At 39.6% G+C, this 20,491-nt stretch overlaps 1 protein-coding gene across 1 annotated transcript in view; it reads right to left on the bottom strand.

Annotated features, from left to right (window-relative positions):
* KIAA1143 (KIAA1143 ortholog) overlaps positions 1–20,491 on the bottom strand; it is a 36,760-nt gene that overhangs the window by 13,634 nt on the left and 2,635 nt on the right. Inside the window, exon 2 of the mRNA XM_020987351.2 lies at positions 15,079–15,220. Within this exon, the coding sequence (XP_020843010.1) occupies positions 15,079–15,220 (142 nt within the window). The remainder of the gene's footprint in view (positions 1–15,078; positions 15,221–20,491) is intronic.

Raw genomic sequence — 20,491 nt, 5'->3', positions numbered from 1 at the left:
AGACGTTCCCTAACTGGGTGACTTAGGCATGTCACCTAACCTTTCTCAGGCTCAGTTTCCTCATCTATAAAATGAGGATCTAGCTACTGATTCTGTTTTCAGAAGAGTTTTCTGTATACTCCAGAAGTCTTTGGCCTCTCTTATTCCTTCTTCATGATTCAAGTTTTCCAATATATTTTTCACAATATTCATCTATTTCCACCTTTTCACTGAAGTTACCAAGTATCAAATTTGAAGAAATCAAGTTCCTTCTAGAATTTCTCTACCTCATCAGCTGCAGAAGGTACCGGCGCATAAACAACGATTTTTTGTAACTGTCTTTTTGCAACTACACGTCATACATGACCTTGCAAAATGGGATGAGCAAAGCTTCTGTGAATGCTATGTTTCTCATTGCTCTGAAGCACATGATAAAGCAAGTCCTCTAATTCCCTTATTTACCTTTCCAAAGAACAGCATAAGAGCCAGCCTTCCATTTGAAAACAATGTCCTTCTTTCTCTAGTTTCATTTATGGCCAAAATATCGAGTTTAACATGATTGAAGTCATTCAGCTGGGTATGCACTTGTTGGTGAGAGGATAAGGAGCTCACATTTGAAGTATCAAGAGCCAAGTTAAAATTATAGGTGGCCTAAAACCTGTGTGATTCTTAGCACCCTGAACCCCATTTCCACCATTCTGCCACCATCACTGCACATGTCAGAAGAGGAGGACAGAGGACTTGGGGACATTTTTGTTTTGTTTGTTTCATGAGGTGTCATGGTCAAAAAATTCATCACCAAGTAATCAATGTTACTGAATGGTATATTTTACTTAATGTATTATTTGAGATGAATTATTTATATATTCTTACTTCAACTTTGGTATTTTCTATTTATATTTTTGTTTTAGGAACATTTTAAAATTTTTACCTACATAAAATTAAGGACTAACATGAAAAGAATGGTAATGAAAGCATTTGAGTTATTTGTTTTAAAAGGATCATTAAAGAGATTTTGTCATATTATAATTTTATTTGTAATATGCATTTAATATATACTATTATATAACATTAATATAATATATAATTACATATTACATTTATGATTAATAACATGTAGAAAATGTTTGATAGTTTTTTCTCTAAGAATAATTAGTCACTTCCCAACATAAATATAAAATGTTTCTTTAATTACAACCCCTCCGTTTCTAAATGCTTTTTTCTATCTTCATGACAAACAATTCAAGACTCCAAGGTTCCTTATGACCGAAGCCCCTCCCACCAAAGGCATTCAGTGTTTACACACAGTATTAGCACAGCTTGGAGAATATCAGGCAAATGTTTACGTTGAGTCAGCTAACAGTGCACCAACTGTACCCTACAACTCCTGCCAAAATACGAGGGCTGTCATCGTTTTAAATTAAATTATGGACCACACTATCTTAAAAATCTTTCCTTTAAACACTGGAATGCTAAATCATACTTTCGTGTCCGCTAAAGCACAATCAAACTGAGGGACCAGATGGCCCAAAGAGATCCACATTGCTTTATCATCCCAGAGCCCAATCTGTGCTAGAACACTGCCCCCAAACGGTTAAAATCTCATGTGTCTGTGCTGGCCAATATGAAATGATCCGATTTGTTTCATCTCGTTGTTAGTGGGAAAGTATTCATACTGAAAAAAACCAAACAATTACAGAGGCAAATTGGGGGAAGCTTTAGCTGGGAGCCCAAACCTGAATCAGCTCCTGAGATAAGTATGCACGATACTGAGCAAAATTAGGAAGGAAGCATTTTAGCACAGCACAGCAAAACACCATCTAACATGACAAATTAAAAGAAAAGTTGATCTCTAAGGAGGTCGCCCTTTTGCATATAATTAATCCATTCCTTTGATTTTTATTTTTAGGGGACTGAAGATTGACAACTGGAGCTTTTAGTATGATATAAATCAGGCTGGAAAAATATTATGCATTTCTTTTCCTATTTCAAAATAAAGGTGAAGTCTTCCTTCAAATGTTTACACTTATGGGTATATGGTGTTTCTAGTAGGGCCTCAACGTGACAACCATAGTCATTTACCCTGAAAGGCTTACATTCTAACAAGCTGAAAATATAAACACATTTTATACAGATTTGGGTGGAGCATAGGAATAAGTCACATTCATTATTGACATTGTAAATATTTTTTAAAATTCCTTCAGAAAAAAAATTCATTTTGGATTCTGGGCTTTTCGTTAAAAGGCAGCCATATGACTTTTCAAGATGCAAACTGGACGCACAACCAGAAAGGATGCTGCTGCACTGTTCAAAAGTCAGACATGAAGCAACCCCTACTGGTTATTCCTGACAACCAAAAACACCATTCCCTAATCATCTGAATGACTTAGGACATTCAGAAGGAAGCTTCCTACTGCTCCTGGGTTCTTTCCCAGGACAAAGATTAATGAAAAAATGAGGAAAAGAGACAAGAAGCCCCACCACTTATTAATGCAAGACTTAACTTCTGCTCCCTCAGGCCATCGCTGCTCCTCCAAACAGATGCTCAAAAACTTCTTTTCTGTATATCTTCCATTCTCCTGTGTATCAGGTGCACCCCACACGGAGCGTTTCTGACCAACAGTAAGAAGCGCTTCCTCAAGAGTCTCCAGAAACAAGAAGCCTTATTGCCCACGGAGTCCTTAGCAGAAGTTCACCTCACCACTGCTAATGTCCCTCCTCAAGAACCCAAGGGCAACAGTGAAGAGAAGAGAGAGATGACTGCATCTCTCTGCCACTGCCAACTGCTCCCTGGGGCTCGGGGGGCACAGAAGAATCATCGCTGCTTTCAGGAAAGACCTGCAGTTTTCAATCTCCAGGACAAGTGGGCTAGCTGACAAAGGGGGTGGTGTGGGGGGAAGGAGGTGGCCTCTTTCCAACGGCCCAACCGTTTTTCTACATTGACACATACTTTGGAAATGACAAAAAGATAGAAAGGAAACTTTTTCTTTCTTTAATCAATACAGGGTTACGCAAAATAGTTTCTGTCCTTTGTAAATCAGTGGCTTGGTCTAAAACATTACTTCAGAATCTACTGAGAAGCATCCTAGCAAAACTGTCAAAATGTTGTTTTTGTAAAACAGCATGATCAAATGATCAGATCATGAACTGTACTTTCAATGAAATTATTAACGATACAAACCTCTGAATGCACAGATGCCAGACAGAGGTGGGGGCAACTGAAATGACAGTGATCCCTTCTTCCCAAGCCCCCACACCAGTGGGAGAGCCACTGCAGTCTGACAACCTCTGCTCATTATCCATGGGCATGATGAAGCCTGGGAATTATGGGAGCTGGGAGGAACAAAGAAACCATGGTTACTAAATAGAACCTGAAAGCTCTGATGAGACACAAATACTCATTTGAGGGGATCAACACTGCATTTTATCCATGGGGGAAAGCTCCCCAATTGTAACTCACACAGCTGCTTTCCTGCCATCATGTAAGGGGCACATACTCCTTGTGATTTTGACCACCAATTCCTGAATTATCTATGCGGAAGATTATTATTTTTTAAAAGTTGCTTTAAGAAATAATGACAGGAAATGCATATGTATATATGTATGTATGTATACATGTATGTATGTGTTATACATGTACTTACATATATACATATATATTTTTTGGTGCATATCTGGGATTTCACTGGTGTGAGGAACTCCAGGTATAGAAACTCCCTCCACCAAAGAAATAAACAACTTCTTTGTAATTTACAGTCTTAGGGACTTGTCTGGGTCCCTAAGAGATTAAGCAATTTATCTAGGGTCATACAGCCTGGATGTATTAGGAGCTGGATTTGAACTCAGGTCTTTTTGACAAAGTAATTTTCCTTAAGTGCATATCTGACTCCATACCCCCTCCTCAAACTCCAGAGGCTCCGTATTGCCTCTAAGACAAAGAAGAGACTCCTCTGTTTGGTTTTTACATTCCTTCACACCCTTACTCTAATCTATCTTTTCAGTCTCTGTTTGTCCGTCCATCTCTCTCTCTCTCTCTCTCTCTCTCTCTCTCTCTCTCTCTCTCTCTCTCTCTCACATACACACACACACACACACACACACACACACACACACACACAGAGATAGCCAGTGGTGCAGTGGTTAGAGCACTAGGCCCGGAATTAGGAATCCCTGAGTTCAAATCTGAACTCAGATACTTACTAGCTGTGTGATTCTAGGAAGGTCACTTAATCTCTATTTCCCTCAATTTTCTCAACTGTAAAATGGGAATAATAATAGCATCAGCCTGAGTGTCGTTGAAAGGAGACCAATATTTGTAAAAAGTGCTCACCACAGTGCCTGGCACATAGGAGACTCTACAGAAGAACTTGTTCCTTTCTGTCTGTCTCTCTCCCGCTATGTACATGTGTATATATGCATATATATAAATATACACACACATTTATCATGAACAAGAGAGACTGTTTCATTTTTTCATCTCTCTATTCCTGTGCTATATTTGTATTCTAGCCCTGTGCCTGGCACATAGTAGGGACTGCTTGTTCATTGATCCCTGACTCCAAGGCAACTCGGCTCTACCCACTATGCCATGCTGCTTCCCTAGAAACATATCACTCTATAAACAACATAAACATTAGTGATGCCCTTTGGTAAAAGGAGGGAAAACAAAGCATGGAAGTCAAGCTCGACCTGAACAGCCACTCTAATTGGCTGTGGGATTCCATTCTAGCGCCTGCTAACTTGGTAATGAAATAATTTCTCAGGGGCAGAAAATCTTGCAGAAATTCAACTTTTGAGGCAGTGGTCAAAATTCCATCTCTGACAATGAATGCAGGCCATTCCCCAGGATCATTGTTCCAATATGAGATTCATTAGATACCGTGATGTGGGACATGAAATAGGTGACCTCTGCCTGCTGAAGATGAGAAACCAAAAGCTCTGGCTTGACTCTAATACTTAAACCTCACGTACTCGCAGAGTTAACGAGTATTTTCAAGTCTTGACTAAATGCTTCTGACGGGGAACAACCGAATGAGCCAAAGTTAAGGGGAGCCCAGTGATACTTATCCATGCTTCAAAATCTCATTTTTTGAAGCTCTTTATAAAGCTGATCAATCATTAGCCAAAGAACCAGGGACCTTGGCCAGGGAGAAGGCAGATTAGCTATGGAGTTACAAAGAGGCCTGACCGATGCTCAACTGGGCTTCTGGCTTGTTATCCCCAAAGCAATGCTAAGTATCCCAGAAAGGAAGGGTGTGTGTGTGTGTGTGTGTGTGTGTGTGTGTGTGTGTGTCCCATAAGAGCACTGGACCTAGAATCAGGAAGTCCTGAGCTCAAATTCAGCCTCAGATCCTAACTAGCTGTGTGATCCTGGGCAAGTCCCTTAACCTCTGTCTGCCTCAGTTTTCTCATCTGTATAATGGGGATAACAGTAGCACCTACCTCCCAGGGTTATTGTAAGGATATAAAAAGTCAATGTTTGTAAAGCACTTTGTAAACTTTAAAGTGCTACATAAATGCTTCCTATTATTAGGAACTGGTGTGGGGTTGAAGGGGGCAAGGAAAACACAACAGATGAAAAATTCTAGCCTGGCCAATTATTAAGTCTGGAGTATATTGACTGAGGAAACCTGAGATGGCACCAGGAAAGGGAAAGGCAGGTGCCAGCATCATCTGTTTCTTTACTCTTGACTTTAAACCACTCATCCTGGGTCTCTTGGAGAAAGGAGAACAGCACAGGGGATGAAGAGCTGGCCTCGGGGGCAAGAAAACCCAGGAATGAGTCCTGCCTTTGATACATATTGGCTGGGTGACTCCGGGTAAGCCAATTTACCTCTCCTCTGTGCTCTAAGCAAGTCTCTAAGACTCCAAGTAGCAGAGAAGGTGCTGACCTGCACAGGCAGAGGGAGCTTCCTCATCTGGGAGGTGATCACCAGGCAGAGTATAACTGGAAGGAGGAAGGTTGTCATGAATTCTGCCAAGCCAGACTGCAATGTCAGTGTAAAGGGGCAGAGAAGGAGGACCATGGTCTCTCACCACTACAGATACTACTCACTAGCTAAGTATCAAGCTCAAAGTTTCAAGTCCTGAGCTTATTCAAAGAGGACGAGGAGAGAGGCAGGATTATAATAAAGCCGTCACACATTAATCCAATTTCACATCCTGCTATCTCAGCCACATCGCACAGAAAGGCAATAAAAAGAAAATTAATTTCCACTTAGGTGAAATGGGATAGCAGAGAGTTATGTGTCTGACAACCTTGAAGAGAATACAACCAACAAGCCAGTAAAGTAGTACTGGGCGTGTGGTTTCCAGGGGAGTCACATCTTTCCACGGGTGGCATGTCCACATCAAAGAATGGAGGCACTAATTATTTTATTTTTTCCAACAAGGCCTATGAAATTCATTGGCATAGAGAGCTGCATCGATCCCATAGGGGACTTTCTGCTTCCGGCTGGCAGGGAGCTCTCTCTTCCAATGCTGGTCAGCACTCACTCTGTAACTCAGAGCCCCAGAGACTTGCCCAGGGTCTCCCATGGAGTAGATGCCCGAGCCAGGCCTGGAGCCCGGTCTTCCCGACTCCAACACCCGTTCTCTGACCACTCCACCATGCTGCTTCTCCATTACACCAGGTGCTGCTGTCTACCAAACATGCCGTCTCACCTGGATATGCCCGGGTTGTTTTCATATCCTACTCAGTGGTCAGCACTGAAGATGAGCAGAACAGCATGAAAGCTGTGGGGTGGTAAGGGTCAGTGGGAGCTAGGCTCCCAGAAAAACAAACCGAGGTACACAAGGGTCCCAGAAAGGAGGTGAGACTGTGGCCCAGTTAGTGTGGAAAATGGGTGCTTAGCCTCTGACTGCTGATTACCCATCTGGTTATAACAGAGCATAAGGGCAGATTCTACAGTCTGAGATGAACCAAACACACCAATTTAACCTACCTGCTATCTAGTTTTTTATTATTGTACAAAATATATATATATATATATATATATATATATATATATATATTTATAAAAATCATAAAAATAAAAATTATATAGTAAGATATTTTGTATTATTACATTATTATAACATTGTATAATATACTATATATTATATGACATTATATAATATACAATGTGTAATACTGCATTATTATATTATTTGTTACATTACTATATTATTGTATAGTAATATGGTACAAACATTAGCAACCAAACTGTAGTGCTTATATAATATCAGTCTTCACATCATTCCTAGAGCACACAAATAAATCTCTGATGATCAGGGATTTAAGCTGCAAAGCCATTGTAGCTTTCACTGCCTATTAATGAAGAAGGACTTCTCACATTCTGGGCGGCTATAGAATTCTGCTCCCAGAAATGGGGATTGGTACTTCAGGCAGCAAATACATCACTCAGAGGGGTACAGCAGCAGGAGCAGAGCTTTAACAAGCACTCTACGAAAGAATAAGCCCAGAATGATCAAGACCCTGTGTCATTCATCTGAAATACTGAAGTAAAGAAATATGGATTTGTTAATGCCTGTTACAATACCTTCTTTAAACTGGTAAGGCACATTTCACCTTTTCACATTAAAAGAAGACAGATGAGGCTAACCTTCTTTGAGTTTGCAAGGACAACCTCTAGAAATTGATAACAATCTTTCCTCCAGCAGCCCAAGAGAGATAAAATTAAAGATGCAATCTTGGTTCTGGTAGTTCTCAAAACTGAAGCCTGAATAAAAGCTAAACCTGAGACTACAAATCAGGGAAAGCAGCATTTCTAGATCAAATGCTAAAAAGAGTTTTTTTTAAAAATTGCTGGAAGGTAGTGATTGGGAAGTAAATATGAAAGATCAAAAAAGAAAGAGGAATTGAAATATCTGAATAGGTAATCTTACAGTTTCATACACTTTTATCAAGAATCAATGTCGGAGGGTTTGTGGAGAGAGAGGAACACCAATGCATTGTTGGTGGAGCTGTAAACTGGTCTGACCATCAACGACAGTGGCTAAAATGTTGACACTGATCAACCCAGAGACAAGGAGGTCAATGATAAAAAGGAAGGCCTAATATACACCAGAATATTTATAGCAGCACTTTTTGTGCTAAGCAAAGACCTGCAAAGAAAGTAGTTATCCATCAAGTAGGAATGGCCAAACAAACTATGATATGGCACAGAAATGTAATGAAATGTTATTGTACTTTAGGAAATGATGACTATGATGAATGCAGAGAAGCACGGGAAGGCCTACGTGAGTAGATGAGAAGTGAAGTAAGCAGAAACAATTAAACAAACTACTTAATCACTAAAACAATGTGAATGGAAAGAACGACAACAAAACAGCCCAGATAAATGCTGCAAAATAACAGCCAAAGAAGGGATAGGAGAAGGCGCCATGCCTGCCCCTGCTGCTTTACAGACATGGTGGATCAGGGATGTGAACATGGCACCGTGCTCTTCAATGTGGTGGTTATCCTAATGATTTGTTATCCTAAGGAACAGTTCTATATGGTGGGAGGCAGATACATTAGAAATGGAGCTGATGCAAAAACAAATGATGTCAATAAAATTTTTATTTTAAAAAATTATCTAAGATCCTTGCCTTGCTGAGAAGAGGTAAGTCTATCAAAGTTGGTCATTGTACAATGTGGCTGTTACTGTATACAATGTTCTCCTGGTTCTGCTCACTTCATTCAGTATCTGTCCAGAAGACTAATGTTGATAGACTTAGCTCTTCTCAGCAATGCAAGGATCTAAGACATCTTTGAAAGTCTCATGATGGAAAATGTTCTCCACATCCAGAGAAAGAACTATGGAGTTTGAATGCAGATCAAAGCATACTATTTGCTCTTTTTCCCCCTTCTGTTTTGTTTTATTTTCTCTTTCTTGTGGTTCTTCCTATTGGTTTTAACTCTTCCTTACGACATAACTAATGTGAAAATATGTTTAATAGGAATGTATATGTAGAGCCTATATCAGATTGCATGCCCTCTTGGGGAGGGAGATAGAGAAGGAGGGGGAGAAAAATTTAAAACTCAAAAGCTTATGGAGGTGATTGCTGAAAACTAAAAATTAATAAAAAAAAATTATCTAGTCCATATTCCATTTACAAATTGATATTCTTCTTTAATTTCATTAATGTCCCCCTAAAACCAAAGTTATTAAAAATCATTAACCAACTTAAAAATATTATGAAAAAACTGCTTTCAAGATCATAGATGCTGAGCTAAATTATCCCAGTTAGGTACCTTTCGAAGTGATATTAATTACTCAGGCTTCTAAGCAACCAAATATAGATATTATGCTAGATAGTACCTTAGGGCTTTGTAGAAATCATTCACCTCTTCCAAAATTGCCTAAATTACAATCAGAAGTAAAACAGATACTGGGAGAAATCTATTCCTTTTTCACTTGAGATACAGTCATATGGCTTCTTACTCTGATTTGTCACAGATATTCAAGAAAGTTTTAATTTTTCTTTATTAAGCTATATATTAAGTAATAGAACAAAAAGAAATCTATTCTAGCATACACACGATGAAGACATCTAATTAGCTCTGCAGATTAGATTTAACAATACTTTTCTGTTCATGCTAGCTTGAAATTTCAGTCTTCTTAAAAAACTTTTTCTTTTCTCTGCCCACCTCCCCTTATCCTATTAGTCACTAAGTCTCCTCTATTTCTTCAAAGTTTGTCTCCTCTCTCTCTTGCTTTTGATTCCCACGCTGCCACCCTAGCCCAGAATGTTGTCATCTGAGGCCTGGATAACCACAATTGCCTCCTAACTCATCTCCCTCTCTCCATCTCTGCTCTAACCCAACCTGTACATTACTTCTGCATTAGTTTTTCTGAAATACTGCTTTCATCAAGTCACTCCCATTCTCAAAAACCTTTACATCCTTTCCATTTGGATAAAGGCCAAACTCCTTGGCCCAGTGTGGAAGATAAAGCAGTGAGCAATCAAAAGACCTGGGTTCCAATCCTGGCTCCACTAATAACTAGTGAGGCATTGGTTACTCTGTGACTTACGTTTCCTTATCTGTAAGATATAATTAGACTGTGAACTCCTTGAAGGCAGGGGCCTCTTTTGCCTCTTTTTATATTCCCAGTGCTTAGCACAGTACCTGGCACACTGTAGGCACTTAAAAAATATTTACTGACTGACTATAAAATTAGGGAGCGGGACCAAGGTTCCTTACTTTTCTAAAATGCTATGAAGCATCTACTCTAGATTTTTAATCCATTTTTAAGGGTTCTGCATAACCCTCTCCTCGAGCCAGACTGTCTCTCGATCATTTGCCTCCACACCTTTGCTCACCTCCCCTCACTGCTCTATCTCTTTCTGTTTATCCTAATTTTACCCAGACTTCAAATCTCACCAACCTCATGCTGCCTTGCCTGACCCCTCTCACCCACAGGAATTTCCTCCCAATTCCTCTAGCATATATTGTTTGTTCCCCTCATTGATTACTTAATAAGGTACTGACTGATGCATAGCACACTTCATACTGTTTCTCTAATTTATTTAACCCTTGTATTGTGATTTAGCATTTTTTTCCATGTATAATATCCTGTCTTTCCATCTAGACAGGGAGCTCCTGGCTCATTGGCTGCTGAAGGCAGTCTCCTTTATGGTCCCCTACTGTACCCTGTACAATGCTACAGACTTAACATTAGGGGCAATAACGGGGGGGAATGGGACGGCGGGGGGGCAGGGGGAGAGGGGGCTGGACTGACTTGGAGGAGGGAGAGACCTGGGTTTGAATACTGCTTCATACACCTACTAGCTCCATGCTTTCAGACAAGGCGCCTAACTCTTTGCAGCTACTTCCCTCATCAAGATCACAAAACCCAAGGCACCTCCATTCTTCACAAGGTCACTGTGGGTATCAGATCTAATAACACGTAGAACTTGAGCTGGGAGGGACCCCAGAGATCATCTAGTGCCAGCCCCTTGTGTTACAGAAAAGGAAACCTAGTCCCAAAGAGGAAACGTGACGGGCCCAAGGCGACACAGGCAGGCAGTGAATCTGAGATGGGATTTCAACTGTCCACAATATCAGTTCTGAATTATTATTGTTAGCAGCAGCAGTAACTATGTGTTTGACATATCTAAGACAGTTCACAAGAGCACCCCAAAGAGCCCAGTCAACCTTCCCCAGAGGGTATGTCCATGGGGTCATGGGATTCTCACTGGATTCTTTCCACTGAAACATAACAGGGAGGAGATGGAGTGGCCATTCCCAAGATGCGCCCAAGTCCAAGGGGGTTAGAACAAGTGATAATGAGAGGAGCTAGGAAATCTAACATAGTATCCTGAATCCAAATGAAAAGTGCAGCACTACAGATTAAATGAAGAAACAGGCTCTTGGTTTACAAAACTGAGCTGATGTGATCTAGAAACAAGATGGGCAGAGGGACAAAGAGCTCATAGGCTGATTACAGATGAAATGATGTGCGTGTGGCACTAAATCCCAAAGTCAAACCTGCACCACACAAGCTGGAAAGTTACTTTTAATGGGACTGGCAATGACCCAAGATGAAAGTTTCAAGCTGGGGTATGAAAATGGAGCAAGTCCAGGCTAATGCGGCAGATAAACAGTGCACAAGAATACAAATGCTAAAATGGCTAAGTTAGCTCACTTCCCCAGGACAACGGGAAGCTCTTTGAAAGGCCCAAAGATTCCAGGTGGCACATTTTACACAAGCAAAATGAACAGGACCAGAATAACACTGACACAGTTAGAATGAGGAAGACCACTCACTGCCAAGTTTGGGTCATCTGCATATAGCAGAGAGTCCCTGAGCCCAGATGAACCAGATGAATCAGAAAAGCAGCAGAAAAATCAACCTGACAGATTATAACAATTGCAGGGAAAGGACGTCTCGTACCAATTACCATTTTGGCTTTTATGCTACTTCATTTCTCAGGAGATCTCTCTCTCTCTCTCTCTCTCTCTCTCTCTCTCTCTCTCTCTCTCTCTCTCTCTCTAACTTTGGACCCAACAACACTGCTTTGTTTTAGAAAGTTCTCTGAGGAAACTAGCAAAATCCCATAAAAACCACAGCAAGTTGTTGTAACAAATCCCAGTCCATCCTCCATAAATAAAGAAAATTTATATGTGAGATTAAACCATAAAGAAGAGTTATGCATAGGATTTGTGAGGTTTTCTAAAGATAATTTTAGTTGCTAAGTTGCATTCTGCATAAATGAGAGGGCAAAGGAAGACATATGAGGGGGCTGTCACATTTCTTGGGCCTCCCCTCAAGCCTAAGCAGGAGTGCAAAGGTAGCACTGACTACCGGGAAGACAGGCAGTCCCTGAACTACGGGGCCATGGAAAATTGTATTTTCCCACAAGAGCAATATTAAAATTTAGGGCTGTTTGAGTTCCTGACCAATAATTATACATCATATAGACCACAGCTATGATCAACAATATGACAGAAAAGCAGATACAACAAATAGAAACCTCTATAATTATTTAAGCAAGTAAAATTACACTTGAATTCCTATAAAGTTTATTCTATCAATCAGTTATACATGGAATCTCAGTGTATTATAAAATATACAGATAGTACATAAAAAAGGCAACTTTATTGCCCATAAATTTGACTTAATCCTGATATGTTACCTACATGATAGATTAAACACTTGATAATTTTTTAAAAATTAGACAATTTTAAAAGAATATTTTCATTTATTTCCTTATATACAGATAATTTTGTCTGTTTTATTATTGGTTATTTTCAGTGTAACCATCAGGGAAAGGGATGTGAAACTGCAAAATCTGAATAAAAGGAATCAGACTATGTTGTTTAGTTTCAACTATTTTTTTAAAAAAACTTTTTAAAAAATGTGTTAGCCATGCTCCCCCACCTCCCTCCCATTTTCATTCCTTATTTAAAGGGCAATCTAGCAGGGAATTTGAGGTAATGTAATAACAAAATATATCAACAAAATTTTAAATTAAAAAATGAAAGAATGTAAGAAAAAAGAGAGGGAACTAGAGAAAGAAAACTAAACAAAGCCAAACTATACTTTTAAATTAAACAATAATTTTAAACTTAATGTTTTAAAGGGTTTTGGGGGATTGATGTAGATGGCCTAGCTCTAGGGAAGTATGGGGAGGGAAGCAGTGAGATTCCGTACAAAGGAGGTTAGGATCTATATTTTATTTTGATATAACGAGGCATTCAAAATGACTCTCTTAGCCTTGTGGCTTGGCTCAAAGTCGGGCACATTCTTTAAAACAAAAACCAAAAAAAAAAACCAGTCCTTGTAGTCATCTACATAGATGAAGGTCTCACTGAGGATGTCCAAGACTCAACCTGGCCCAAAGGTCCAAGAATACTACCTAGCCAGCTGTACTAAAACCACTGGGCTTTTTGCTTGTTTGTTTTTGTTGTTTTTTACTATTCTTCCATATATGTATGTTTACATATACACAAATGTGTATATACCTTTCCACATATACATACGTATACATGTTATTACATACATGTATACACACACACACACACACACACACATGCACTGAGAGCTTATTAAGCTCTAATACCTTAAGACTGTTATTAATAACACTTTCGGGACACCCTGTAGCTGGGTAGGTCACTTAACGTCACTCTGAGCCTCAGGTTCTTACAATGAGATAAGGTATAGAAAGCATTTTGCAAGTTTTAATACGCTACATAAATGCCGGTGGTTAGCTAAGCAATTCTTGAGTGGAAAAATCAAAACCAACCCAAGGGACTGACCTGGGCTTCCACAAGGAAGAGGCATTAGAGTTGGTCTTTGAGTGATGAAGACAGGGAGGGAGGGAATTCCAGGCACAGGGAATACTCAAAGTAAAAAACAAGAAGGCATAGCCCTAGTACCTGACACACAGTAGGCACTCATTAAGTGCTTCCTGATTTGACTTGACTTCTTGACTAGGACAAAAATACTTCTTTAGTCCCTCTCTAAGAGGCGATCCCTATAATAGAGATACATTGTATTTATAATTTCTGGTATAACTAAAATACAAAATCTTATTAAAATTGGACAGAATTGCACAAAGGTATGCTTTTTTTAATGGCTGATTATTTTTGAAGGGAAGAGCTAGTTTTTTTTTTTAAAAAAAGCCCTTCTTATGAGAACTAGAGGAAAAACTGGGGTTATTAACAAAGCTATCAGGAGAAAGGTAAAAAGCGGCAAATACTGATTTGGGGGCTATTAGTAAATGTGAATGTAATATTTAATCAACATAAATAATGTAATATGTCTGTAATAAAATAAAATGTAAAATTCTGCACCTGACTTGTAAACAGTACTGGCCTTCTATTAAAAATGGACCTAGGAGCTTATCAATGTGGCTATTCCCTCCAAAGATGCAGATCCCAATCCAGCTGTGCCTGCCTATCCTATGTACTTCTTGTCCATATCCCCCTTCCAGGAAGCCACAGCAGTCCACCCAGAGTGCTAGAAGCATCCCTCAGTTTCTCCTGACGTCATGAAATACTATGGTGCATTCAGGAATGATGAAAGAGATGGATTCATAGAAGCCTGGGAAGACCTGTATAAACTGGTGCAGAGTGAAGTGAGCAGAACCAGGAGAACCATTTATATAATTACAAAAACACTGTAAAAATAAGTAACTTTGAAAACTCTAAGAACTCAAGAACAAGGCAATGACCAACCATGATTCCAGAAGACTACTGATGAAGCATGCTACCAACCTCTAGAGAAAGGAGTGATTAATTCAAGATGCAGAATGAAACATACATTTTTAGACATGGTCAATGTGGGAATTTGTTTTGCTCGACTATGCATATTTTTGTTGCAAGGGTTTTGTTTTTCCTTTTTTTTTTCCTTTTTAAATCAAAAGTGGCTAGGTGAGAGGGGGAAAGAAAGAATTTTTAAAAGATCTATCCAAGTGCTATGATGACCAGAAACCCTCACTTGAATCTTCTATTTTTTCAGGGAGTTTTCAGCTAAGTTGACTTAGGACCATGGTAAAATGCCAGTAGCTACCATAAGTACTAAATATCTCAAGAAAATGATAAACAAATTCATTCCACGTTTCAGGTTATTGCTGTCATCTGGAAAATGAAACTGACTTAGAATATACCTGGTTTGGAAGACTTTATCTGCTGCTTAATTTTCATTACTTCTTCTGCTGATAAATCTCCTTTTTTCAGCACGACAACTTGTGGCTGCTCGTCTTCATTGTCGCTCCTGTCATCTCCCTCTGGGATTTCAGGTTGAATTTTCTAGAAGAAAATCACACAAGGCAAATCACTAACCTCAGCCTCAAGGCAAATCACTAATCTCAACCAACTCCATATCTCTGAAATTGCAAAATGAAGGGAAAATAGAACCTTATTAAGTAAATAAAATAACCATATAAATATGTCCTTACTAAGTAAATAGCGCTCCCAATGCATTTCCCAGTGACTGAAAGGCAAATAGATACCCCATGCCTCACCCCTCCTACCTCACTCCCTCCACTTTTTAAGACATTTGTTCATTTCCTTCTTTTAGAGGATTTTCTCAGTTTGCCAACATGTATGAATTTCGTCACTCTTATAATCCCACTGAGATGAATGAAAAGTCCAAGAAAGAAGAGAAATGATTATTAATAACTAATTATGAATAATCATTCCTCTCACCACCCCTTCTATACTGTATAGAAGAGATGTGACATCTTTCTTGAGCCTTGCTCTGGGTACATTCAAAGTCTCCACGTCTCTCTTTTCTCACTTCCAACCAAGAATAAGCACTAATCCTTGGAGAGTACCATACCAATAACTCCGATACTTCAGGAATTTGTGACTTCACTGGTCCAGTAATGCTTTCCACCAATGAAGATTATAACCCCTTTAGAACTCCGGTTTTCTGGTCTCTCCCACTGGACCGCCGGCCCCGTGGGCCATCTTTCACCTCTCTATCTTCAGCTCTTAGCACTGTCTGGCACACAGCAGGTGTTTAATAAATGCCCAATGACCGACTATAGCCAAACTGTGGCCGAGCTCATGAAGAGCCTCTGCAAACCTGACCGGCCTAGCCTGCCTACACTCAAAGCCTTTCCAGTTTGGTGGTAATAACAACAACAGCTACAAAACTAGCCTTTATACAGTACTTTAAGTTTGCAAAGCACTTTACAGATGTCATCTCATTAAATCCTCACAACAACCCCGGCAGAGAGGTGCTGTAATTATCCCCATTTTATAAATGAGAAGACTGAGGCTGAAGTAGAGGAGGGACTTAGCTGGGGTTACCACCTAGACTCGGGTCATCCTGACCGTAAGGCTCGCACGCCAGTGACCGTGTCACTAATGACAGCTTTTCCTCCCCTCTACAGCCAGAGAACCCAGGATGACGCCCATGCTAAAAAGAGGCATCACAGCAGGACTTCGGTGGATGTGGTACATGACAGACCTACTACATAACATCTACCATTCGGTCTGGTCTGTTCGTTCGTCTTTATTTTCTCCTATTATTTGTGGTAGAGACTGAAGTCAGAAGCCACGGTTACATGCCTCAATTGGCCACATACTAGCAACGGAACCTTGGGCAAATCATTAACATCTAGTTTCTCTGGGCCTCAGTTTCATCACCTGTAAAATGACACAGTGGGACTAGATGGATTTTAAGGACCCTCCTGGCTCTCACACTGTGGGGCTGTCAGGTGTCTGTCTGCCTTCTTGACCATGGTCTGAGTCTCATTTGGATGACTATGAAAGGTGCCTGATTCAGTGGCACAGGTAAATTAGATATAGAACAAATGCGCTGAAGGGATAAAATGAAAAACGAAAATAAAATCCTTTAGGATATTGATGAGACTGAGATCTGCATGTTCTGGTTCTCCTTTAATCAATCCTTTTGCTCAAATGACTAGCTGAAAAACAAAAGGAAAAGTCTCTAAACAAGTGCAGGAGCAGTCACCGGGAAGGAGCTCAGCTTTTCTGAATTAGTTTCCAAAAAACCCTAGTGAGGTACATTGAGAACCTTAATTACAGAATGATTTGTCCTCGTGCTGTATCTCTCCTCCATGTACACAAATCACAGGAAAACGGTTAACAGGGCCAATTCTGCTACTAAGATGAATGAGAATTCAGTCTTACTGCCTGAGGAGTACAAAAGAACACAGTGTTCTTCTCCAAAAGCAAGTCTCTTCATTCCCCAGGTCAAATTCGTAAACAAGGATTGATCTGGAATTAGAACCAATCACAATGATTACCAGGGACATGAAATGTCTTTTATTACTGTTCTTGGAAAAGTAAGCTAAAATGTGGTAGGTAGCTGGGAATGAATGAATGAATGAATGAATGAATGAATGAATGAATGAATGAATGAATGAATTTGAAAGAACATTTTTACTGCATGCTTACTATGTGCCAAGCACTGAGGATACAGATGGAAAAAGCTTTCTGCCCTCAAGGAACTCATACTCTAATTGAGTTGGGCAATTTACAAAACAAAGTTGAGCTGCTGGGTAGATGGTAAGGACAGGCAGACCTCAGCAGCCAGAGGCAGGGCAGATGGTGGTAAGGCTCGCTGGTACCCCATCTCCTCAGAAGGATTAGTCAATGACATCCATCTCATCAAAGCCTTATAAACAGTTATGCAGCCTGCTGCAAAGGTACCACCACCATTTTGAAGTCCTGGATGAGTTCTGAGACTATGGGTGCCACACTTGGCTTGGAGGCCAAATTGTCAAATGGACAAAGTTGATTTTAATTAATTTCTTATATTCCTTGTAATATCTTCTTTTCCCTTCTCTACCCTTTTCCCTCACTGTTCTATCCCCCACATACCCAGGATCCTCTAGATTTCCTCCACAGAACCTCTGTTTCCAGCCCACCAGCCAGGATTTCTCTCCGTAACTGCAGTACCAAGCTCTAAAACGGGCCCTCCTCACCCTCTCCCTCTGTGCTTTCTCCAAATGAAATTCTCTCTTAAAAGAAGCAATCTTGGGGCAGCTAGGTGGTGCAGTGGACAGAGCACTGGCCCTGGAGTCAGGAGGACCTGACTTCAAATCTGGTCTCAGACCTGATACTTAACTAGCTGTGTGACCCTGAGCAAGTCACTTAACCCCAATTGCCTCGCCAAAAAAAAAAAAAGCAATTTTCTCTGCTTTAAAATGTTCACACCAAGGTATGACACACTAATGTTTTAAGTTTCCAGAGGCTGAATATAAATGGGAAGTTTATTAAAACAAAAGAATCTCAAACTAGTAGAACGTCTTGAGATTTTTTTAAGGACAAAGGCTGTTTCCACTTGCCTACATCATGGCCATGCTCACTGCAAAAATGTGATCTTTCCCCATTTCAATAACTGAAAACCAGGCGGTGTTGGAGAACAGTCATGGTTTCAAAGTCTGAATACAGGCATACCGTGCCTAACATTCTACAGAAGCAAGCTGTCACAAGAAGAGTTATCAAAGGCAGTGGGATTTTGCAGATTCAAGGTTTTAGTTCTGTACTTTATTAAGGCCATTACTGTGAAATGAGGTGGGAGTGGAAGCAAGGGTGCAGAGAACCTTCATGTACAATATATCCTATAAAGACTCCTCTACCTTACCAACATAAAACATAGTGGTTTTTAAAAGGCAGCCCCAATAATGGCTATTAAACTCACTCCTATCTACTAATAATTTCTTCTAGCACATGCAACAAAAACTATTTCCAAATCAATATTCTTATTTCCTAAGAAAGGAGAGGCCATTACTAAACTGCTTCCTTAGTTTACACGGCCAGATTCAGGCATCCTCTCTCACCAAGCTGTGTTAACTCAGAAGCCTGAAATAATAGGGTGTTCTCTCTTTTATATCATTTATACTACCAGGCTCCAAGACCCTAAAAAAAGTCTTTTTTATTGAGTTAACAGAGTTCTACAACATAAACACTGTGCTTTTTTTAGTGTTCATTTAATAAAAATCATTTTAATGTTATCAGTTCTATCAATGTATACCTAGAAGAATACATTTTGCACTCCATCTGCTGGCTGGCTGGCCTTACGTTCTATTATTACTAGCAAATTTTTAATTAAAAACTGGAGGAAAAAAATCTAAGTATCTCAGGGATATTCCCCAGAGTTCCAGAGGCTTTAATTAAATTGTAAAAAAAAAAATTTATGTAAACAAAAATTCTGGGTGCCAGGCAGCACTCTATGTCATGATATGGGAAGGGAAGAAGAAATACTCATTAGATGGTTTACGTAACAAAACTTTAAAACAATACTTTTAAATCTCAACATTTATGTGGTTTTCTTCTACTGTTATTAGATGTTTATTAGTTCTATTAAGTTGGATGAATTTTCAGGGAAGTAAGGAGTAGAAATTTATAAATTGATTCTAATTTCTAACAATCTATACTAAACTCAAGCTAAGTTGAAAAGTATAAAAATGAATTAACTCTAAGAGTGCTTGGGCTATTATAAAAAAGAATTTTCATTTAAATTGAATTACATCTGCCCCCCAGCATGGGTGAGTGGGTGGCTTACAGTGAACCATATGAAGAGATGATGCTGAGCTCAGACGTTTTGTGTCAGTCTATAGTGGAGTATTTGGGAAGATGGTTAGTTCTTTGATACTAATGCCAAGGTTGAGTATTAGATAGATCCTCATGTAAGCCAATGAGGTTTGAGATGTCATCTGGAGGCAGATTCCTTTCAATCCTAGAAGGTGGGCCTTTGGCCACTAAGACATTTGGGAATGGTGTGAACGGATGAATGCAAAACCACTACTGAGAAAATAACTCAAAATGACACTATACTCATGGTAGGACAATAGTCTCATGTTTGTAAGCTAAAAGGGTCCTTAGCCTTAGGTGGAATACTTATTGGACTTTAGACGCCTTTGAAAAATAGTCTCTTAATGGTGAATATTATTATTTTAATTATTATGGCTATGTAGCTTTGGTTTCCAACACAGAATCGTCCAGAACGGTTTCCAAGAAGGCAGCCAGAAAAAGAGGCAGCTTATTTGTGTCATGTGCATCTCTCCCTTCCCCTTTGGGTCACTTACAAATTCAATTCTTTGGAGATACTGGAGTTTCAAGATTCCTAGTCATACAGCATCACTAGGAGAACGCTAATATTACCGCCTTAAATCCTATGTTCATTTCGGCCTCTACATCTTTGCTTGTATTATGCCCTTGACTAGAGTCGTCTTTCCCCTCTTCCCCACAGCCAAAATTCTCACCTCTTTCAAGGACCCACCTCTAATCCTGCTTCCTCCATGGAATTGTCCTTGACTGTTCAAATCTTAGTGAGTACCTAGTCCCTGTCAAGAATGTAGTTCTTAGACTTGTATGGACTAATGCTGAGTGAAGTGAGCAGAACCAGGAGAATGTTGTATACAGTAACAACCACGTTGTGTAATGACTAGCTTTGATTGACTTAGCTCTTCTCAGCAATGCAAGGATCTAAGCAAAAGTCTCATGATGGAAAATGCTATCCACATCTAGAGAAAGAACTATGGAGTTTGCAGATTGAAGCATACTATTTGCTCTTTTTTCCCCTTCTGTTTTGTTTTGTTT

The sequence above is a fragment of the Phascolarctos cinereus genome, unplaced genomic scaffold (assembly GCF_003287225.1).
Source record: "Phascolarctos cinereus isolate Bilbo 61053 unplaced genomic scaffold, phaCin_HiC Scaffold_1;HRSCAF=81, whole genome shotgun sequence".
NCBI classification, from domain to species: domain Eukaryota; kingdom Metazoa; phylum Chordata; class Mammalia; order Diprotodontia; family Phascolarctidae; genus Phascolarctos; species Phascolarctos cinereus.
Note: the sequence above shows the minus strand (reverse complement) of the source record. Positions and strands in the feature narration are given on the sequence as shown.